Below are 23674 nucleotides of genomic sequence, written 5' to 3'. Positions count from 1 at the left end.
CTCTACTCAGAAGTAAGTCCCATTGCGTTCAATGGGACTTGCTCCCAGGAAAGCATGCATAGGGAGGATTGCGGCCTATGCATGGGATTAGGCCCCACGTGAACACAATAGGGGGCTTACATACTTTCCTGGGAGTAAGCCCCATCGGAACACAATAGGACCTACTTCTGATGCCTAGGACTGTGCTGTCAGGTTGCAATCCGATACCCACTTTCCTAGGAGTAAGCCCCATTGACTATAATGGAACTTACTTCTGAGTAGACACGCATAGGATTGAGCCCCAGAGTTCCATCCTCCCCCCCCCCCCCCCCCCGCACACGATGATGCATCCATTCTCTGTTTACACTTCGGAACAGGATCGTCCACAGTCCCGCCCCGACTGTTCTCTGGACCTCCTTCCAGGAAAGGGAATGAGATGAGCAGAGCCGACCGGCGCATGTGCAGACTTGCCTCGGTGCTAGGAGGAAGTTTTCGGGAACAGCAAGAAAGTTTTCAGGGTCAGTTTCAGTTTCTGTGGCTGGTTGTGCTGGAGGGAAACTGAGGAAGGACCCAGGGTGCGCCACCCCTGAGATGCTGGGAGTCTCCCATCTGCCTTAGAAGGTGGGCAGGCATGGATGGTCTTGGAGGATGCGATGCTCGAGAGGCAATGAATGGGCACTGATGGACGGGTCTTGGGAGGGAGTCCCTGAAGGTGAAAGCAGATGGACTTTGGAGAGGAATTTGCCCCCTGGGGCAACTATGGATTGGTGGCCTAGGAAGGGACCACATGGCATGACATCACAAGGGTGGTGGTGGTGAAGGGGGAGGCAGAGATGAAGGATGTCCAATAATCAAAATTGGGGAGGGGGGCATTGGATGATGGTCTGAGGCCAGGAAGGAATTTGTTCCCGTGGAGAATTTGACCCCAGATCTCAGTTGTGATGCACTCCTCTAGCCTGCTCTTACATGTTTCTGAGAGCCCAATCCGATGCATGTCTACTCAGAAGTAAATCCCATTATCGTTAATGTGGCTTACTCCCAGGAAAATGTGGATAGGATTGTAGCCTAAGAGCCCAATCCTATCCAACTTTCCAGCACCGATGCAGCTGCAATGCAGGCACAAGGTAAGGGAACAAAATGTTCCCTTACTTGAGTAGGCCTCCAGGACTGTTCCCCCCACTGCAGGATGCAGCACAAACCCCCGTTGGAACAGCTGCATTGGCACTGGAAAGTTGGATAGGATTGGGCCCTAAGCCAGTTGCCTTTGGGACAGGAGAAGACATAATGAAATCCATCTCTCAAAAGGCAGGCCTCATCCCTCTGTCCATAGTCCGAGCTGACATTTGATTGAGTAGATTTTACATCACCATCCTATGCACTCTCTTCAGATGTTAAGTCTTGCTGGTTTCAGTGAATGGATCTTGCCCTCCCCCCATTAAGTATGTGTGTATTAGGATTGGGGCTTTGCTCAATGGATCATTGGAGTTCTCATCAATTAATCATAAACTTGCATAAGAATCAAACAATAGTTCTGAAAGGGTTAAAAACTGCACACATTTGCTTTTAAAAGACAAGCACTTGTCACAGCAGGCAGAATCTCAAAAAAGGACAGTGTAGAAACTGACTCTTCCTAAAGGATGTAGAATAACCAAAATGGGGGTGTGTGGATGATTGTCATGTTGTTGGTCAGGAAGGAATTTGTTCATCAGGCCATAATCCTGGACGTTGCTTTCCCTGCTTTGTGCGACTTGGATCACTTACTGGAGAGATCTGGGGCAGTTTTGTTCTGCAGTGCTCTTTTTGCATGTGGTGCGTTGGATTGTATGGATTAATCTGTGACTGGTGAATTGTTTTGACTTTGGGCAGGCAACTGAATTTGATGGCCTTTAAATCATATTATCTTGGTGGAGGGAAGATGTGGTTAAAATGGGCTGTGTATAGAGATCAAGAGCAAGAATGAAAAAGGATGAGGTGATGGGAACAGGGGGTGGCTAGGAAGGCTAATATACCTGTACTGTGTTTTTTTTCTTCCAGGGGTGATGGTAGATGTGAGAAGCCAAGGACGCTCACCTGTCATTGTGTGTCTACCTGTTCTTGCGGTTCTGCAGCCTCATGGCAGGAAGCCCGGTGCCTCACAGAAGACAGGTGGAAGAAGAGACAGGGCGAGTGCTGGAGGCATTCCTGCAACGTGCACTGAGCCATGAAGCAGGGCCCCCAGGTCACGTGGGCCGTGGCTATCATGATCCCAAAAGTTATATGAACAGGTAATGAGTTGCAAAGTCATCTGGCTTCTGTGAAAGCAAAACTGGATGCAGAACATAAAAAGGAGTGATGGAGCCATGCAAGAATCCTGGGTTCTCCAAGGGAAATCTTCTATGTTCGCATTCTGGGTTGAAATCTAGGAAGCCTGGATTATTTTGGGAAGAGAGTAACAAGACAGTCAGTTTGAGCCCTGAGATAACTCTAGAAGCAGGGAGCTGAACTGAACAGGAGCGTGAACCCAAATCCTGGTTCACAGGAGGCTTTTCAGTGAAATGGAAGTGAACCCAGACCTAAAATCTCTTGGTTACTTTGCTTTGCACCTAAACCAAAACTGAACCCTTGAATGCAAAAAGTGATAACTAGTTCAGAATAAGTGGCTAAACAATTTGAAAATAATCTTTTTTCTCTGACGTTAGATATTTGTGATTGTATTCAGTTTACAATCTGCAAAGAAGTTTGGTATGATTCAGCATGAAATTTATCTGACCTGTTTCAAAGCGTCTGAATCAGTTAATAAAGCACCTTTTAAAGATGATATCGGAAAGCAGAATTGAACTAGGGAGGTAAAAAATGCTGATGAGTCAGAACTGGAATGGAACCCACATTTTTAATGGTTCAGCTCCCTGTTTGGAAGTATTACCGTGGAGTTTCTCTAGGGAGAAGAAGGCTTGCCATGTAGCTAGGAAAGAAAGGAATTGGGAGTCAGGATGCTAAAATCCTTTGGGCGCTCATAGGATGGACTAGGCTTGATGGTGGGACAAAGCACAGAGGTTCTCAGCTACTACGACAATCTCTTGTTGCAGGTCACCAACTGAACATGCCCAGCAGTATCCAGCCTGGAATTCTGTTCATGAGGAGATTAACCGCGTGGAGGAGCGCAAACATGGCTTCCGCACCAGCATCAAGCGCTTGTTGCAGCGGAGGCCGAGCCCTCGACAGACTCCTGACAACCTGCCTCCCTGTAAAGAAGGCTCCTTAAAGCGGTCCAAGTCAGGAGGCGAAGGAGGGGAGGGTACCCGTCAAAAGCGCACCCTTTCCTTCAAGAACATCCTGCGGAAGAAGGGAGAGAAGGGAGCATCTGGGGAGAAGGGATCATCCTCTGGGGAGCAGGGAGTTTGTGCTAAGTCCCCTCAGCGCCCCGAATCTTTGCCTGTCGTCACTTGCTACTGTAGAAAACAGGGGGCCCAGACAAAAGGTAAGAAGATGCCAGAGAGCAGTCCCAGACCTCTACCATGACCTTGATTTCTCCTTGCTTCCCAGACACTCCCAGGCCTCACGCGGCACTAAAAGGAAAGGGAGTTATTTTATTGTGTACATTCCTGGGCTCTTGAAGGAAAGATGGGATAAAGGAGTGTTTATTTGAGCAAGAATTTGAATCTGGGTTTCCCAGAGGGCCAAGCTACATGTAACATTAAACCTGTCAATAACAGGCGCTTTAAAGCAGAAAGTGGTCCTTCTAAGTCCCAAAACAGCAACAGGGGGCCCAATTTGGTGCAGGTGAGCAAGGGTTGACACTTCCTTCATTCCATGTGATTCTTAAATCATCATTCTTATGTGATTTCTATGGATTGTTTTTAGCCTTGCTCTTCAGAATTTTGTCTATATCATACAGTAATAGCAAACTGCAAGACCAGCCTGTCTATGAGGCTGGCTGAGGTATTTGCCTCGGGGAGCAGTTTGGTAGGGGGCACTGGACTCCATCTTCTCACTGGTCCCCATGACTTCTCCTCCTCCTGCTACCTGGATTGGAAAAGGAAGAGGGGGACAGAGCAGAAGAGGAACTGTGGAGGGGAGGAAAATTGTGGGCCAGAGTGCCAATGCTCTAGTCCATGACTCTCTCCACTCATACTATTCTTCAGCTCCATTCCCCTCTTTTCCAATCTAGAGAGCAGGAGGAGAAGAGACTGGTGCATCACCAGATAAAGGGGTTCCGCATTTGGCACAGTGCTTCACGGGCCAGGAGGTCTTGAGCTGGTCCTGATGGTTGAATAGACTGCCTATCAGTTCTTTCACGACCACCTACAGACAAGGCAGCAGTTCCTACATTCTTGGGAGGTTCCCTAGGCACACAGAGATAGGTAAGCTTGCAAGTTAACAGGGAAGCAAAGCGAAGGGGTGATAAAGGTCTGATGCAGACTGAGCATGCTCAGTGCACCCCCAGGAGCCATAAAATGTTAGAACCAAAAAAAGCAGTAGCAGAACATCAGGGGACAAGGATTGGGAATTGACCTTCTTGAGTCAACTGGGAATTAGGATTGGAAAGATGCAACATTTTGTTGCAGGTTCTCTTTATTGTCCTCCATACTGTTAGGTATTTAGGGCCTCTTATAAAGAAAAGTGTAATGCAAATTTAATAATTAGTTCATGGATTCCCACTACTCCCCTCCCCCCAAATCCATATCTTCTAAGCACCAATGACATGAGAACCAGGAGATTTTGTCATAAGAACATACGAAGAGCCCTGCTGGATCAGGCCCAGGGCCCATCTAGTCGAGCTTCCTGTATCTCATAGTGGCCCACCAGATTCCTCAGGGAGCACACAAGACCACAAGATAGTTGCATCTCACTGCCATTCCCCTGCATCTGGCATTCTATTTATCTTCACACACCCCAATCCTTAATATAAGGGCCAACTGTCCTCTTATAAGCCATCCATCCATTGGGTGGGTTTTGCCTTCCTCAAAGTTAAATTCACTTTTTTAAAAAGTCAAATTCACTTTTCATTCAAGTTTCTAGTCTTCAAAGTTGGTAAGAAATGCTTGCAAGCTTGCAAATGCTGACACTGGGGCAGTGTTAGACAGTATAAGGCTCTCATTGGTCAATAAGGCAAGACTTGTGAGTTGCTCAACTTCACTGTATTTTCCAGGAGATCTAGCTGCAATTCCTTCCTCTGTTCCCCTATTTAACCTTACATTCTTTGTTTTAATTCATCTGCTCCTTTATAAGTATTCTGAATGCTGAAAGAACCCAGTGGCTGCAGTTCAGTTCATACTCTTATCCGTGTTATTTTTTAAACCATTAGGCTTTCAAAATAGTTCATAACATATTAAAATACAATGTTAATTTCTAGTTAATTTCCACACATTCCCAGTAGCTTAACAGCCCAATCCTATGCATGCCTACTCAGAAGTAAGTCCCATTTGAGTCAATGGGGCTTACTCCCAGGAAAGTGTGGATAGGATTGGACTGTAAGGTTGTAATCCTATCCACACTTTCCTGGGAGTAAACCCCACTGAACACAATAGGACTTTCTTCTGAGTAGACATGCGTTGGATTGTGCCCTAAGTCACCCTCTGGGGTACGGACAAGAGTTTTGCATAGTTTTATACAGGACTCATTTTTACTGGCTAAAGGGTAGACAAGCCTTCCAGATGTATAGAACTTTTCATCAGATAGTTAATTCTTGGTTATGCTGGCATCATAAAGCAAATTTTTTTTGGCACTAGCTGCTTGTAGCCACTAAACTCAAAACATTTTCCCTTTTTCCCTTTTTAAATGCCCAAGAGTATTTTCATTAGTAGCAGTCTGCTTCTCTCTGTGGATGAGAATTGACTACCTTTCCTCTTTGTTAAGGAATGTTGTATAACCCAAGAAGCTTGCGTAGCCATTCACCAGCAGAAGTTGGTCATACTAATAAGGTTGTACTAATAACGTTGTATCGATTAGCCTTTGCCATGTTGCTAGCCAATGAATACTGTTCCCCAATAATATGGAATTTGGGCCTCTTTGCCACTTGCTCTAACGATTCCCTATTCTTTTTTACAGGCTCTGAGGCTAAGGATGATGAATTGTATACGTTGGTGGCCCAGAAACTGGACCACTTGGTGAAACAGCAGCAGCAGGTGCTCAGCCCTGTAGCAGCCAGTGGTTTGCCTTCTCCCATTGCTTCCTCCCCGAACACCACTCTGCCCACCAAGACTGCGTCCCACGCATCAGGTACTAGATTTATACATTTGCGTTTTATGTCCTATCAAAAAACGCAAGTTGGATAACAGTGATTGCATCTTAATCCCGTCTCCCTTTTGGGCCAGGTAGGTTGTATCTAGGCCAGATAGGATTGGGAACCACAGCCTTCTTCCCTGGCCTGCTGTAGCACACCTTGCAAGGACTCAAGTGAGAAAAACAATAAGGGCAACTGACCTGACATTCTAGGGGATGAACTGTGGCATCACATTTCATAGGTTCAAACTACACATCATGTTAGCCTGTTATTAGAGAGTATGTGCTTGTTTTTCCTTCATTAAACAGCACATGCAGCCTCCCCCCCTCCCCCCTGCAATTTGGATCAGGAGTGTGAACAGAGGGGAGCATTAATTCCTTCCACTGCTACAGTCCTGATCTGGGGTACTTGCTCTCCCCACATTTGTTCTGGGAGGAAAGTTCCCATTGGTGCTAATGGGAGGTTCACTCTCAGGGCAAATAGCAACTTGGGGGGAGGGTTAAAGCTCTCCCTCCCATACTGTGTTTCTGATTTGGATCCCCCTCTGGGAATGGGCTATTTTATCATATCGTTTGACTTCTATAGTGGGCTGTCCTTTTCCCCAAGGGTTCAGTTCTGGAACCCTATGTGGATAACCAATTCCATGGATGGTGAAGTCCTGGTAAAAAAAATGACATTAATATGTGGAAATTGTGTAAATTTACAGAAATTGCATAAATTTGTGCAAATGGCATACATTGCCTAACTTTTCCTACATTGACATACGGAAATATGTCATAGACTACAATCCTAACCACACTTTCCTGAGAGTAAGCCCCATTGAACAAAATAGGGCTTACTCTGAGTAGACCTGGTTAGGATTGTGCCCTTAGACATACAGAAATCACCTAGACATACAGAAATTGCTTAAACTTGAATTAATGGTGTTGCAAGGTGGGCATGAGGTGAATGAAGTAACTGAGCACTGTGCAATGGCCAGGTATGTGAATAAAAAAAAAATACTGTAATTTTTCAATCTGCGGTTGGTCAAATCCATGGAGGCCAAGACCATAGACAAGGAGGGCCCCCTGTAGTGAGGTTCCACTCACAGGCTCCTTCAGATCACTTTCTTGTGAAGCCTTTGACACAACACCTTAGTCCTTCTTCCCTATGGCAGCTGTTTAATTATGTACAACTGAAGCATATTCTTCCCTTGCTTATCCCTGCCTGTGCTTCCCTCCCCTTCTTCTGTTGGTTCCTTCATGTCTACCTAGATGGGAAGCCCATGGGGCAGGGGATCTGCCCTCTTCTTTGGTTTAAAGTCACATGCATTGATGGTGCTGCAACTGTTATAATGAACAGGCTGTTATAATGAACAGGCTATAATGAACAGTGAGTGCTGGGATTTTCAACGTAGGATCTGGAATCCTTCATGGTGATGACAGCACCCACTCTTCTCCATTCCCTAGCAGTCTCCTTTGGATGTCTTCTCTTGTCTCTGCATCTTCGAATTGCGCTTGCTTAGATGGTTGATCTTTCCACTCTCATTTAATTCAGATGAACCTCTGGGAGAATTGAATGAGAAGCAGAAGGAGCAAATCCTCCAGAAACTGATTGCCCTTCTGGAAGAGCAGGCTGGAGTCATCAATGAGGAGGTATTAGCAGCTATCAACAAACACATTCTGACCAGGTCAAAACTCCCCACTTATCTTTTTTTTAAATACCCCTTTCTCAGTCACTGTACCCCAAGCAAGTTCACCTATTGCTGGCCCCCTTTGTGCTCCTCCTTTTCCCCTTCTGTACTCAGAAGTAAATCCTATTATGGGCGCAATCCTAACCCTTTATGTCAGTGCTTTCCAGCATTGACATAAGGGCAATGCAGCTCTGTGGTAAGGGAACAAACATTCCCTTATTTTGAGGAGGCCTTTGTGAGTGACACCCAACTGCAGGATGCAGCACATGTCCCATTGGCGCCACTATAAGGGGCGCCACATAAGGGGTTAGGCTTGCGCCCTATGTTCCACATAAGCATGCATAGGATTGCAGCCATAGCACCAAGATACCCATGATCCTAAATGTATCCTTGTTTGGTTTGGGTTCACTTCAAAGTGAAAACAGCAGATGTGTGGGGGCTCTGTCAGAAAATAAAGTGAAAATAAAATCAGTTCTGGATCAACAAAAATGTGACCAAAATATCCCTTATTCATATATCTGTTATGCAACAAGCACTGTAATATATAATGCCCCATGACTTCAACTTGACCAGTGCCATCAAGACAATCTTAACACGTAACACGTGTTAAGACAATCTTAACACATATGTTTGGGGAACAGTATTTTTTTAACCAAGCTGTACTTATCTGTAAACCAGATCATGAGCACTAAAAATTCATGGATTCTGTAGAATTTATTCTGGAGACAGCAAATTTGCCTGTGTCCAGCCTTGACTTTGCTGCTCCCAGTCATCTTTTTCAAGCTGTTCTAAGAAACACCCCTTGGGCAGAGGTTATTCTGCCTTTTCATCAAGTCTCTTCCCAAGATCCAAGTATGGATCTTGTGTTTTAAATCTTGACAATGCTAGGTGGAAAGCCAAACTCAGCTCTAAGAAGAGAGAAGGAGAAAAATAGTGTAGGAAAGTAGATGGTGCCCCTTACCAATCTGCTGCCTGAGGCAACTACTTCAGTTGGCCTCATGGATGGGCCAGCTCCAGGTAGACTGTTCTTGGAATGGTCCATACAGTGCAGGAGCAAAGAAGGCAAGGACAGGCAGGTAAGTGTTGAGAGCCATCAGGTGGACAGATAATCCACTCTCATAACCATATTTTATTTTTAGTTTAACAGAGAGCTTTTCCATCTTCTTTCAAGGAGCTCACAACCCCCTGGGATTTGTGACCCACATTTTGAGATCCCCTGCTGTAATTGATTTGGCTATAGTTTGATGCTGGCTAAATGGGCCAGGAAGTATTCTCACTAAAATCAAACCTAGCTTGGGACGTTGTGGGCAGGGAAATGCCTGTATGTCCCTCCTAGCAACTGCTCACACCACTCAGGGAAGGCCACTTGCTCTCCGAGGGATATGACTTTATTTTGCTTTAGAGTGGATAAGCATCTAATCTACTAATAGTTGGTTAATAATACTAGTAGTATACAGTATAAGCAACTAATCTACCGATAGCAGATGAAAAGTAGCAAGAAGGTATATCAGCCCATAGATTGGATCTAGTGTTCTCTAAGCACATTCTCTTGGCAGTAAATTATTTCTTAGCTGGTTCTCTTGATATGAATCCAGAGTTGTCCTTCCTTCACCTTGATAGCTCATAGTTCTTCACTCTCTCTCCCCCCTTCTTTTATTGGCAGCTTGAGACTGATCCTTTGCTACGCAACACGCTCTCCCGTATGTCGTACCGCAGTTTCTCCCGTCTGGCTGACACCTTCACCTCACGGGTTCCATCTGGTGTTGCCAGCCCACAGCTGGTCCAACTGGCCATGACCATGGAGCTCACGCGAAAAGTAGCGGGTATCAACAGCCATGCAGTGCACACCCTCATGGGCTACAGTATGCAGTACATGGACATGTTCGTGCCCTGGGTACAGCAGCAAGGTGGCTGGGTATGTGCGGAAGCACATGGTGTCATGTGCACATGGTTGTATTTGGGTTGGGCTGGAGTCCCTCCTTACAAGACATGGAACCATGGCTTTAAAACATTTAAAAACACAAACACATTTTGCACAACATACAACTTTATTCAAAATTAATATGGGGCTCTAGAAAAATTCCAGCACACAGGATACAGCCTTCTTCTGACACATAAGGACCATCAGCTCTGCCAATTGTGTAGCTCACACAATTTGATCTCTGAGCTCTCGTTCTGTGTCTAAAAAATGGAACTAAAGGCTAATCCCAACATGGCCCATCCATGAGGCCAATTGTGATGGTTTCCTTAGGCAACCAATTGGCTGGTGGTGTTCACCTTCCAGCCACTCGCCTTCACTGCTGCTCCTCTTTCTACCACTTTCTGGAGTGGTAGAGGGGGATGGACTGGAAGAGATAGTGTGGAGAGGAGGAAAGTGATGCGCTAGAGCGGCTCCATTTCTGTGCACTGTCTCTTCTACATCCTCTTCCTTTTCCAGACCAGGTGATAACACCAGGTAAAGTGGTTGGCATATCACCAGATAAGGAGGGGCAACATTTGATACGATGTCTTGAGGTGGCCCTGAAATTACATCTGGTGTGAAATGCCCAGTTTGGCCCTGAGTAGCAGTTGCCAGGAGCAAAGGGGGAAGGGATAAAGGAAGGGGTACTGAAGGGAAGGGTACTGAACACTTTTCTGCTGCAGTTTGGACAACATTGTGCTCCTGGACTGCTTTCAACTGCAAAGGGGAAGTTTTCCTTGGGATCAGTGGAACCTTCCCTCCCAAGGCTAATTGCAAGGAGGGGTAGATGGGTGGGATTTTTATTGAGAATGCTCAGCATGAAGAGAAAAGGCTAAATAACCCTGCATGCATATAGTCACTCCACCTGTTAAAAATAGCACATGCAGATCCAAACAATGCATTCTATATAACTTCTTGTTTGACTGTGAATGACTTACTTAGAGCGCAATCCTAACATTGCACCTGGCTGGGTTCTGGCCCCACCCCCCACCTGCCTTAAAGCATGTTTGCACCTCCAGGAAAGTCAGCTGGACCAGCACAAGGACATGTGCTGGCCCATGGAGGCTGTATCCAGACTGTATCCAGACTGAGGATGATAGGTCCACTCTGTGCAGTGGTCTGGAGGGGTGGAGAGGAGTGTTCCAGGGCGGGGGGAGGGTGGGCAGCAGGTGGGCCTTTGGACAGGCAGGAGGCAAGCAGGGGGTGGGGCCAGGACCCGATCCTGACTCCGTTTCCAGACAGCTCCAGGCTGCTCAGACCTGTGCCACCTCTTTAGGTGGTGCAGATACAAGTAGGCCTATTGTGGCTAGCGGCTGCAGTGGCTCTCTTCAGGGTAATGGGAAGTGATTCCCCTTGCCCTGAGCTGAGCTGCTTGCAGCCCCAAACTTGCGCTGGATACGGGGTAGGTATGCTGGCCTCTGCGTTCCAGTGCAAGTTAGGATAGTGCTGTTAATAGCAGTGTTGGATGAAGGAATGTTGTACAGGTACCATGGGAATGACGGATAATCCTGACATTTCTTTCTTTCTTTCTCTGTAGGAGAACATTGTGACCCAGGAAAAGATATTTGATCTACAACTTGACTAGCTACAACAGTAGGGGCATGGAGTGGGTAGGCTCTGTACACCCACAGTTCTCATCACTCTGAGCCAATGCAAATGCTTTCCTGATTGTGACACAGGAAGAAACAGCTCTTGGGACTTGGTTTGGGGAAAACTGAAAATAGGGGGTGGGGGTGGGTTGCTCTAAGAGAAAAGGCCAGTCACGGAAGAGGCCTTTGTCTTACTACAGTGGGCAGAGTTTTATTTTTGTACTTAGACAGCTAAACTGAAAGCCCCAGGCTCTAGAACTCTGCCCTAACAAATTATTTGATTAGAATAATGATGAGAAATTTGACAACTCCACCAACTGGTATGGTTTGTTTTGCATCAGATCTTGTTCTTGAGGATTTGGAATTGTGTTTTTAAATGTGTTATGTACTGGGAACAGGAGGTTTGAAGCCATAGAAGAATTGAGGGAAGAAAGCCATATGAAAGGAGAGAGAGGAACAGACCTAGAATCCTGAGAATTACAGGATTCTGTATGTAGCTGAGACTTCATCTCCTCCTAACTCTATTCAAACTTTACCCGTGCCTTGTACTCAATAATTCAGTGAGAATGTGGCATTGTTAGCTTATGCACTGGAAGTGGGACTGAGCTGAGTGAGACTTACTTCCTTGAAAGTGTACTTAGACCTGCCCACACTGTGAGTTGTACATAACTGACTTTTGAATAAGTCCCACTCTTTGGAACCATCTTCCAAGTGAAAAATAATCTAACCCTCAAACTCAGGGATGTGGAAATATTAATGTGGAACACTAATAGCTTTTTTTTTTTAATGAATATGTTGTATAGATGAATATGTTGTAATTTAAAAAAAAACTTTTAAAATAAAAAATATATTTAAACACTACATTATTTTGTTGGTGTCTGTAGCTTTGGACTTTCCCCTGGACTGCATTATCCTCTCAGGTTTCTGTTATGCCTACTTCTTTATATAAAATGCCAATTATATCAAAAGTTATTGCAAAAAAACAAACACACACAGTGAGGACGGGGGGGGGCATGATGTGCTGCCGTGCCCACTGCATGGGAGGAGGTTCATCATTTTGGGGCACCTCCCTTATGAAGAAAGGCTACAGCATTTGGGGCTCTTTAGAAAAAAAAAATGCCTGAGGGGGGACATAATTGAGACATACAAAGTTATGCAGGGGGTGGATGGAGTGGATAGAGGGATGTTCTTTCCCCTCTCACACAACACCAGGACCAGGGGGCACAGCCTGGAGAGTTAGGACCAGGAAAAGGAAATAGTAATCAGGGGAACTCCTTGCCGCATGGTATGGGGGGAAGACATTGTGCAGGGGGTGGATAGAGGGATGTTCTTTTCCCTCTCACACAGCACCAGGACCAAGGGACAGCCACTCAAATGGAGTGCCTGGAGAGTTAGGACTGGTAAAAGGAGATGTTAGCCGGTGGAACTCATTGCCACGTGGTATGGGGGAAGACATTGTGAAGGGGGTGGGTAGAGGGATGTTCTTTTCCCTTTCTCTGCTCAAATGGAGTGTCGGGAGAGTTAGGACGGACAAAAGGAAATATTTCTTGACCAGGCGTGTGCTTAGTCGGTGGAACTCCTTGCCACAGGAGGTGGTGACGGCGCCTGGTCTGGAGGCCTGTGAAAGGGGACTGGACGGACTTCTGGAGGAGAAGTCCAAGGGCTGCAGGCCGTGAGGAGTGAGTGCAGCCTCCTGGCTTTGGGCCACCTCAGCAGGCCAGGTACAAGAGGAAAGGGGCTGGGGGGGCAGGCCTCCTTGTGGGGCTGTGTGAAGCGACTGGGGCACAGTCCTATGCATGTCTACTCAGAAGGAAGTAGTGTTCAATGGGGCTTACTCCCAGGTGTAAGTGTGTACAGTGTATGCTTGCAGCCTAGATCCACCTTGGCGGGGGAGGGGGGGAGAAAGGAGCAGCTGGAGGACCAGCCGACCATAGAGAGCGGCTAGACACTCCCCCCGCTCTTTCCCTCGCTCGTCTATGGTCTTCACTACAGCCACTTCCGGCCCCGGCCTCCTGGAGCAGTTAGGAAGGCGGGGCGGGACAGTGCCTGGAGACGGCGCGACAGCAGCAGCAGCAGCAGCATGGCAACGGTGAGCGACTGCCTCGTTCTCCCCATCCCTGGCTGGGCCTCCCCCCCGCCCCCTCTTAGGCCTCGAGGAGAGGCCAGAGCCAAGCCCCTCAGTGCCCCTTCACTCACGTGCGATGTGGGGTTCTCAGGCTGCAGTCCTAGAACACTTTCCTGGGAGTAAGCCCCCTTGCACTCAATAGGACTTACTCCTGAGTAGACCTGCCTAGGCTTGGCTGCGAGGCTGCAGTCCTGTACACACTTTCCTGGGAGCAAGCCCCATTAAACACAATGGGATTTACTTCTGAGTAGACATGCCTAGGCTTGGGCTGTAAGGCTGCCCTCCTATACACTTTCCTGGGGTAAACCCCATTGAACTCAATAGGACTTCTGAGTAAGACATGGGCTTCGAGGCTGAGTCTTATTCACACTTTCCTGGGAGTAAGTCCCATTGAACACAGTAGGACTTACTCCTGAGTAGACATGCCTAGGCTTGGGCTGTGAGGTTGCCCTCCTATACACTTTCCTGGGAGTAAGTCCCATTGAACTCAATAGGACTTACTCCTGAGTAGACATGCCTAGGCTTGGGCTCTCAGTCTTTTCTCTCTCCTTTATATATGTGCTGTGTGTGTCTGTCTATCACATATTAATCACTCACACCCCCATGCACAGCTTTCCTCCCTGTCCCCTCCTTGCAGTACAACACTCTTCTCTTTCCCATTGGACCCGTTTCTTTTTCTTCTCATCCTCACATTCTCACCCTTCTCACCTCTGCATCACCTGATCATCCACCACTCAAAGTCCCACACCAAGTGTGTGAAGTTTTAAAAACTTGTAGGAGGTGCTTCAAGCACTTTTACATGTTTACAGTTGGGCTACTATCCTGTACATTGCTGATTTTCAAGCAGTGTTTGGGATTTTTTTCTAGTATGCCATGTTGTCTCTTTTAACTATGTAACTATCTCTCCAGTGCTTTGTTTACTTAGATCCGGAAAAAGAGCTTTGATCTGAACAAGCCTCATTAATTCATTACTTTTTTTCTCTCAGACTACCAAGGTACCTGAAGTTCGGGATGTCACCCGAATTGAACGCATTGGTGAGTTTGTACCAGCCCCTTTCTTGGAAGTCCCTTCATCTTTACCTTCCCAGGGCACTTTTCTGTTAAATCCCTGCCATCTCCATGGAAATGGTTTAAAACATGTTCCTGTTAAAGGACAGTATGAAACCAGATGGGTCACTGGCTCAGATTCCATTGGTATTCATGCTCCCTAACCCTCCGCTAAACGTGGAAAATGTAATCTATTTCTTTGTGATACAGGTGCGCACTCCCACATTCGAGGGCTTGGTTTGGATGATACATTGGAACCCAGACAGGTAACTGGAAAAAGAGATTTCTGGAAGTTATTGGATTGGGTTTTGTAGCTGGTAAAATTAGACAGAGAGAGGGAGGGAGAAGTTCTTGAGACCTGAAGTACATCTCTGTACAGGCAGAGGAAAGGTTCAGAGACTGTTGGAGCACATGAAGAACTGAATTTGGGATCATAGTCCTTGTGGTCTTGTATACACTGCAATACCATGGAAAGCTTTTTCTTTCCAGTTTTCCTGTGACACTCTCTGGCATGTCATAAGAAGAGACCTGCTGGATCGTGTCAAGGGCCCATCTAGTCCAGCTTTCTGTATCTAGTCCCGTATGCCTTCTTGAGGAATCTGCATCTGTTCTAGATGCCTCAAGGAGCCCTCAAGACAACAGGATACCCATATCCTGTTGCCACAACCTGTGACGGGCTTTTCTTCCATAAATCTGTTCAATCTCCTTTTAAAGACATTTAGGCCAGGTGCCATCACTATATCCTGTGGCAAGGAGTTCTGCATATTAATTACTTGCTGGTTTGAAAAATATTTACAATATTTAAAGATAAAGTGGGAGATAATAAAAATAGATAACTTCAAGATTCTAACTATTGCACCCTCCCTCTCCACAATTTTGGCTGTCATGGCCTGGCTACTTGCAGTTCAAAGAGCGTGCGTCTGCCCACCAATGTCATAAAAAATACAGATTTAGCCCCTTATCCTTCCTCATACCACATGGAAGGGGGATGCAAAAGAGACTACAAAATTGTGAACCCAGCAATCCAGAAAGAAAAGGCATAGGTGTTATCATAGGGTTTGTAAGCCTTTCCCAAGACAAGCTCAAAGATGGTTGTCAAGTGGTGATCTGTTGACACTATACCACCTACATGACCTACTTAGTACACTTTTAAAGCAATTATAATTTACAATTATAATGTACATTTTGAATAAAAGCACATAACACTGCTTTCTGCACTTTGAAAAACACTGAAATCTGTGAAAAATTAAAACCATTTCTCGCACCTCTACTTATAGGTGTCCCAAGGTATGGTAGGTCAGCTGGCTGCCCGACGTGCTGCTGGTGTGATCCTGGAGATGATCAAGGAAGGCAAGATTGCTGGTCGGGCTGTCCTAATCGCTGGCCAACCAGGCACAGGAAAAACTGCTATTGCCATGGGTAAGGGCAGAGACTAGAAACTGGGAGTGATCTACAAATGTGTGGGGTAGGGGTTGATATGGGGTTCCCTCTACATACTTGGTCCCCCACTTTGGAATCTCTTCCTCTTGCAGTACATTTATATATTTGGACTATTGGAGGGACTGGGGATTTCACTTCTCTTTCAATTGTGTTGTAACCAAACTGTCTTCTTCCCTTCTAGGAATGGCACAAGCATTGGGCCTTGACACTCCCTTCACAGCCATTGCTGGCAGTGAAATTTTCTCCTTGGAGATGAGCAAGACCGAGGCACTGACTCAGGCCTTCCGGCGCTCCATTGGTGTCCGCATCAAGTGAGGGGCAGCCAGGAGACCTTTTGTTCTCTGAGGGTAGCCTGGGGGATCTAGTAGCTTCACCAGAGAGGGGCCACCCTGGGGGCGAGAAATGGCAACTGGGACCTAGTGAATTAAAACAAAGATGGGGAGCCAGCAACTGGGATTTTAGGTTGTATGGGAGTTGGGAAATTGTATGATGGTATTTATTGGTTTTCATGGTTTCGCTCTTGTAATGCATTTTTTGTACTTTGTTTTCAATGCCATTTTGGTAGAGAATAGGATTTTTTTGTTTCTTTCAGAAATTAAAAGGAACCAGTGCCTTAGGTTATGTGGATGCAGAGTGGAAGCTTAATGGAGAGGAGCAGGGCTGCTAGGATTTCTACATTAAATGTCCAGCTCCTGTGGGTGTCTTATGGACCTGGGTATTCTGTAGTTGCGTGTGCACACACACCCTCTGACCAGCTTACCCCCCTCTGCCTGCAGGGAGGAAACAGAAATAATTGAAGGTGAAGTTGTGGAGATCCAAATCGACCGCCCAGCAACTGGCACTGTAAGTTGCAAGTCATAACATCGGGAAGGAGGGGCTGTGTTCCTTTCCTCGTGTGATGGTGGCACTGTGTGTAAGCAGTCTGTCTCTCAAGGTACTGGTCACTCGTGGATGCTGACTGCCCTCTTCCCACTGCAGGGTGCTAAGGTGGGAAAGCTGACCTTGAAGACAACTGAAATGGAGACAATCTATGACTTGGGCACCAAGATGATCGAATCGCTGACCAAGGAGAAAGTGCAGGCTGGGTGAGCAGAAGCAGGAAGGGTGTGTGGGTGAGAAGGTAGAGCCACTGAGGGAGGGGTGCGGGAAATTCAGACTCTTGAGTATTTTGGTAGTGATGAGGAAGCCGGGGATACTAATCTCTGAGAGTGGTTAAGCAGCATGCAGGAGGGGTTGGAGATGAGTGCAGTTGGCAAGGAGCAGTTAGAGGAGGGTTTATGAAGACCCCTGGAGACAAGTTGTGGATGTTAGCTTGTTTAAGTCTGCAGTGCTTAATCAATTAATTGATTGGGTCAGTCAGTTAAAAAGAACTGCTGATTGACCATAAAAGTGGCTCAATTAATTGGGCTGCAGATTTTTCAGAAGCTGGCCAGCATCCTCTTTGAAGAGGGAGTCCCACTTCTTTCTCACAAAGTAAGAAATGATTATGTTTGCAGTCATGAACAAACTGCATGCGCTCAGGTATGCATTCATCTAAAACCCGAACCATTGTTTTTGCAAGCTATTTAAACTCAATTGCAAATGCAAGTGAATCAGCTAAAAGGTCATCATCCGTAATTATGGAAAAGGGGGGGGGAATCACCTTTTGAACAATTCATGACTTCTCAGTTGTAAGTAGAAAAGTGAAATTGACTCACCCTCCTGACCTTAGGTGGGGGCCCTTCATGAGATGTTTTTCACCCAGCACCGTGTACATCAGCTCTTGGTCCTGAGATTATCTCTCTGTGTTTCCCTAGAGATGTCATCACCATCGACAAAGCCACAGGGAAGATCACCAAACTTGGGCGTTCGTTCACCCGAGCACGAGACTATGATGCTATGGGTTCACAGGTAATGCAGTTGAGCACGAGGTGCTTTAGGGTGAAGGTGTAGCAAGACCCCAAGGTTTGGTTGGGGAAAATGAATGGCAGCTTGAAGCGCGCCACTGCCCTAACTATCCCATTGTCCACTGGGGTTGGACCAGATGGGGCAGTGCCACGTGATCACCATTGCAGTGGGGCCAAGTGCCACTTGCATATTGTGAAGTACCACAAGTTGAAAAGCTCTGGTAATATGAAAACATTCATATTGTTTTTATTTATATTTCACTTTGCTGTTAAAAAACCATACAGAGAGCAGCTTATGAGCATTAAAAACAAACAATAAAATTACATTTAAATAATTCAAAGAATTATTACCCATACTGAGTTCTGTCAGTGCTTTCTGCTAATGGGATTAGAGTTAGTGGAATTGGACTGGGAAGCAATGCATGAGAAGCACTCAAGTCTTTAGATGTGTCTCCCTGACAGACCAAGTTTGTGCAGTGCCCTGATGGGGAGCTGCAGAAGCGCAAGGAAGTGGTACACACGGTCTCGCTGCATGAAATCGATGTCATCAACAGCCGCACGCAGGGCTTCCTGGCACTCTTCTCTGGTATGTGGATGAGATTATGTCTGTATGGGTGGGGACAGAGGGTACGTATGCATGGTGAAGGCATCTGAAAACAATTTATCCCTCCCCTTATCTTGCATGTGTCCCCAGGTGACACAGGAGAGATAAAGTCAGAGGTGCGAGAGCAAATAAATGCCAAGGTGGCGGAATGGCGAGAGGAGGGCAAGGCTGAGGTGATCCCAGGGGTGAGTCCCTTTGTGCTGGTGAAGAGGGGATGGGGTGAGCAAAGAAGCTGCAAAGGGTACATTACACTCCCTTGGCTCTCTTCTTCCATGCTGCAGTTTAGTCTGCAAACCAAATACATCCACCTAAACTCTAGGTGGAGTGGTTTAGAGCAGGAGGTGAAAGTCTTCTCCCACCTAACGCCTGTTTTTTCCCACCTTCCTATCAGGTTCTGTTCATTGACGAGGTCCACATGTTGGACATAGAGTGCTTTTCCTTCCTGAACCGGGCCCTGGAGAGTGACATGGCACCTGTCCTCATCATGGCTACCAACCGTGGCATCACCAGGTGGGCAGGGATTGGCAAAACATCATTGGGCAACTGTCTGCCTAGTGGTTGAATGGCTGGGGGAATTTGGTAACCCAAATTCTGTGAGCTGTAAAAATATGTGACCAATTGTGCATCTGCTAGCAATGAAGCAGAGCAAAGAGCTGCACAGAGCACTGAAACTTTTTGCCCCATTTCTGGAAACCCTTCTCCACACATGCTTCATAGGCAAATGAACCTAAGTTGAGCAGAGGCCAGTCTTTTGGTTTAAAGAGAAACTGTCAGAATCAAGCAGTGACTCTAGTGGGTGCCACCATTTGTGACTGAACCACGTGTGGCAGCATGGGTGGTTATGCCTGTTGTCTAGAGAGAGTCCCTTCCCATCAGAGTACTGAACACAGTACAGCAAGAGTACTGTTCCTGCAGCCATCTCTTTCATTTTCTCCCTCTCTTCAATGCAGGATACGTGGCACCAACTATCAGAGCCCCCATGGCATCCCTCTCGATCTGCTGGATCGTATGCTCATCATCTCAACCTCTCCCTACAGTGACAAGGAGACGAAGCAGATCCTCAAGATCCGGTGAGGGGCTGAGTCAGTAGGGCCTCTAGCCTGGAAGAGAGCTCCTGTGTCACTTTCCTATCTTACTCACCTCCCACCTTGCAATTCCTTTGGTCAGCTTCCTTGTTTTGCTGTATTCTGAGCACCATCTAAATTTTCTTATAGATGCGAGGAAGAAGATGTTGAGATGAATGAGGATGCCTACACAGTGCTAACGCGCATTGGCTTAGAGACCTCCTTGCGCTATGCCATCCAGCTAATCACAGCAGCCAACCTGGTGTGTCGCAAGAGGAAGGTATGCTCCAGCCCTTGATTTGCCTTGTGTGTAAGTGCAACTCTGGTGGGAGGAGAGTCAAGGGGCTTTGATAGCAGGAGGACATAATCCAGTTTTTGAGCTCTTTAAACAGCCTAGACATCCCCGTTGCCAATCCCTTCTTCCTTGAGCTGCTGTTTCCAAGAATCTCCTGCACTGGAATTAAGTGCTTGTGCGTGTCAGGGACTTTTGTTCCAGTAAACATCCTCCGAGTAGTCAGGAGCTGTAAGCTCAGCTCTTCTCTTGAGCTAGAATTGGAAATTGGAAGCAAGGGATTCTAGGTGGATATGTGTGCACTGGAAGGATGGGATTGTGTGTGTGAGTGATGTGCTGAAGTGGGACTTCTAGAGGTTTTGTAGGACCTCTGCATTCTTGGGAGGAGTTGAAGGATATAAAGCAGGATAAGGAAACTGTGGGCCCTAAATTACAGATCTGGGTGGGGAGAATTGACTTGCAAGGTTTATAAGCCTCTTGTCCAGGTGTTTGTGTGAGATCCTTTACTGGCTGCTACCAGTAGGAAACACTAAAGCTGTTCCCCTTTCATCCCACCAACAGGGTACTGAGGTTCAGGTGGAAGACATCAAGCGTGTGTACTCATTGTTCCTGGATGAGTCACGCTCCACTCAGTATATGAAAGAATACCAGGATGCCTTCATGTTCAATGAACTCAGTGAGTAAATACGGAATGAGGGAGGATCATCCGAGCTCTTCCATGGCTCAGGTCACCTAGGGCCGTTCTCCTGTTTGCTTTTGAAGTGTAGGATTCTGCCAGCAAAGGAGTGCTTGAAAAAGCAGAGACCAAAAGCCCCTGAGGCTGACTTTTGACCAACAGCTCAATAGCAGTTGAGATCTTTAGATGTGCTTGTGTTTAGGTGATCTTGCAAGTTCTTTGAAAAGAAAGCAATCCCATGTAGAGTTCTTTCCCCCTTAATGTTTAGTCAGACTTTCCTGTGTCATTTCTCCATCCCAGCAGCAGCAAATGAGGAATGGGAAGGTAGGGCACAATATAGGTCTCACTTAAATAGTACAAGGCAAAGAGAGAAATCAACACTGCTGCTTTGGGCAGTAGTACTGTGACAGACATCATAAGTAATTCTGCCCTCAGTCCATCCTTAACTCTTCAAAGCACTCAGTCATCATTTGGTTAAGTCAAGTCATTCACAGAGCCTGCAACTGGTTTTTTTTTTTTTATTTTATTCACAGCAAGTACAGCAAGTCTGGGGTTTCTCAGCATATAGGAAACAATCTGCCTTTAGCCAAGGAACATGCCTTGCTTTACTGAAATGCCAATATGTTATCCTGCCTCCTGTAATGGGGGAAAGGGATTATTGTATGAAGCACTTTTTAGCTCTTGTTAGTGCATTATCGCTGGGTTATGTTAACAGCTTGGAAATGATAAAGGAGATGCTGAATAGAGCCTACAGGAGCCATGACATTGAAATGCTTTCACAGGAATCTTTTGTTGGGGGAGGAAAGAAACTATCTAAAATATTTGAAATGGATGGCCCTCCCCCCCATTTTTTGTTCTTTTGCACAATTCATTTTGCTCTCAACAACCTTTTCCTCCCCAACCCTCTTTCCTTAGCACCTGACACAATTTAGAGTGTAGGAGACAAGTGCGAACAGAATAAAGCAAACTGGCGATCTGGGCAGTGTTCTAGTGACGTACATTAGAGCTTCTTTGCACAGAATGGCCCCAGATGCTACTTTTAATTCAAAAGCATGGTGCTGTAGCTATTTGTGCCTTTGCATCCCTCTCTGCTTGCCATCAAGTGCTAGGAGCAGCATATCTTTCATGCATGGTAGCTCCATGCTATGGTTCTCTGAAGCAGAAAAGGGTGCTGCAAGGTTATCCTGCCCATCTATCATGGCTTTCAGTGGCTGAACAAAGTAGCTAGTTTAGTGCAGCAGTGCTCTTCTTGTGTTGGGGGAAGAGTGCTCCCCAGTAGCAGTGAAGAGAGAAGGTGCCTGGTGGGGGTGGCATCTGTTCATGCCTCTGGCAAGTGGCCAAATTTTCCTGATGTGAAAGCCCCAATGGCATCTAAAATAACCTGCAACCCTCAAATATGAACTGTCCTGCTGTGTCTGCCTCTCTCGCTCCTAACTCCCTTCAAGCTGGAAACCACATCTTTAGATTTAAAAAGTCCTATGTAGGGCAGTGGGAATACAGTGATCAGGCCTTACAGTCCCATAGCTGAAACTGCAGCCCAGCACCATACATGTGGAGTCTAGTTATCTGCATTAGTTCCATTCCGTGACTCGGCACGATTAACAAAAACGCATTGTGCTAAATTCCATAGAGTTACGCAAATACACTGCAGCCTGACATTTCCGGATGGAAGGAAACTAAGGCAGCTGTTATCAATCCCTTCCCCTCCACACTCAGCCCTCTCTGTTGCCAGCTGCCCGGCTTCTTTCACATGGTATGCTGATCTTTTAAGAGTCCAACCCTATGCATTTCTACTCAGAAGTAAGCCCCGTTGTAGTCACTGGGGCTTACTCCCAGGAAGGTGTGGAGAGGATTGTAAGCTAAATCTCATGCTTTGCTTTCTTTCCTCCATGATAGCCTGCACCATGGGGAGGGGGGTTGTGTGTGTTGGTGATTGCTTGCACCATCTCAGTGGGGGGGGGGAATTTGGCAAACACTCCCTGGGTTTTTTAAAGCAATCCCCTCTGTTGCTACCACACCTGCCCCTATGTGAGTGAGTGAGTTCCACCTTGCTGCACATGTTCTGGCCCCTCCTTCCCCTCTTCAGCCTGTTTGCTGGCTCAGGGGCTCCAGGAGTGTTACTGTTCCTTTGCAAAGGGAACCTCTTCCAGGGCTCCAGGGCTATTTCCCTGCCTGGGCAAGGCAGAGCCTTTTTGCAGTGTTTTGGGCTGCCTAGAAATGGATGGAGATGCCAGTGCAGGGCAAAGGAGGCAAAGGTGTGTGTGACTTTCTGTTCCCCCACCCCATTTGCAGATGAGACAAATCTGCAGATAAAAAATCCGTGGATAAATAGGCTGCACCTGTACTTGTATTTCTGGATGCCTCTGAGCTGTTGGTTTTAAGTGAAATGGTACTGGGTGAGAAAGGAATATTACTAGTACCCAGAGAGAAATTTGCACACTTGATTTTTTGCCACACTTGTAGTATGTCTCCTTTTTGTAGAATGTGTTTGACCTGGCCAGCCCCGAGAAAGGAAGGCTAGAACTTGGAGGAATGTTTGAAAGCATTATGTGTTGCAGAAGAAAGCAAGCAAAGGGCAGGGCTATGAGCTACCTGATGCCCCACCTGTGCATAAGCCTTCTGCGCCCTGAATGGCACTGTCTGCTTGTTTTCATGTTTTTCTTCCAGAGGACTGAGCATTCTCTCTCCCTCACTTATAACAGGAAGCTGACTTTATCTCATGCAGGAACTTTGGCCTTTGTTAGCCATTTTTGCCAAGATGTTGGTCAAAAACATGGTTTGCTGTGAGTAGCTTTATAGAATTATGTCTGGTTCTTGATTTCAGGAGAGGGGTTTTATCAACCAGAATTGATTAATACAGAGGGAACTTAAAATGCGTGACAGGGAGGCCAAAAGGATGAGTTTGGGCTCTTTTATATCTCTACATTCACTTCCTTTTTTCCCTCATTCTAGAGGGAGAAACCATGGACACATCGTGATGCGCTTTGGATACCTGGCTCAAGTTGCGTGTGTGTGAATGGATGTTCTTTTACTTTTTGTTTTTGTAAAATAAAATCTTTTTGAGAATTTCTGCTGTGTTTGAAATCCAGGGGTAAGAGGAACTGAAACAACTGCTTGTCTCTTGGGGTGAAGAGACTG

At 46.4% G+C, this 23674-nt stretch overlaps 2 protein-coding genes across 4 annotated transcripts; both read left to right on the top strand.

Annotated features, from left to right (window-relative positions):
- The first annotated feature begins 463 nt into the window (after positions 1-463).
- On the top strand, positions 464-12203 carry BCL2L12 (BCL2 like 12). Of its 2 annotated transcripts, none has more exons than XM_066630932.1 (7): positions 464-497; positions 2014-2243; positions 3045-3436; positions 6007-6177; positions 7718-7815; positions 9517-9768; positions 11351-12203. In XM_066630932.1, exons 2-7 carry the CDS (start codon positions 2092-2094, stop codon positions 11396-11398), a joined length of 1113 nt encoding a protein of 370 aa, XP_066487029.1. In that variant the 5' UTR covers positions 464-497; positions 2014-2091; the 3' UTR covers positions 11399-12203. The 2 variants fall into 2 exon arrangements, with proteins under 2 accessions (XP_066487029.1, XP_066487027.1); XM_066630930.1 differs by having other exon boundaries at positions 487-600.
- A 1209-nt stretch (positions 12204-13412) lies between these two features.
- On the top strand, positions 13413-23602 carry RUVBL2 (RuvB like AAA ATPase 2). Of its 2 annotated transcripts, XR_010794492.1 has the most exons (16): positions 13413-13491; positions 14514-14562; positions 14785-14840; positions 15852-15993; positions 16196-16325; positions 16791-16857; positions 16993-17099; positions 17811-17904; positions 18363-18486; positions 18595-18689; positions 18896-19014; positions 19455-19574; positions 19719-19848; positions 20422-20536; positions 23239-23319; positions 23489-23602. XR_010794492.1 is itself a non-coding variant. In XM_066627242.1 (15 exons), exons 1-15 carry the CDS (start codon positions 13483-13485, stop codon positions 23512-23514), a joined length of 1383 nt encoding a protein of 460 aa, XP_066483339.1. In that variant the 5' UTR covers positions 13435-13482; the 3' UTR covers positions 23515-23602. The 2 variants fall into 2 exon arrangements, 1 of the variants encoding a protein (XP_066483339.1); XM_066627242.1 differs by lacking the exon at positions 23239-23319 and having other exon boundaries at positions 13435-13491.
- The last annotated feature ends 72 nt before the right edge of the window (positions 23603-23674 follow it).

This window comes from Tiliqua scincoides, chromosome 5 (genome assembly GCF_035046505.1).
Source record: "Tiliqua scincoides isolate rTilSci1 chromosome 5, rTilSci1.hap2, whole genome shotgun sequence".
Lineage (NCBI taxonomy): Eukaryota > Metazoa > Chordata > Lepidosauria > Squamata > Scincidae > Tiliqua > Tiliqua scincoides.
The sequence above is the reverse complement of the archived record's forward strand: the minus strand, read 5'-3'. Positions and strand labels throughout refer to the sequence as shown.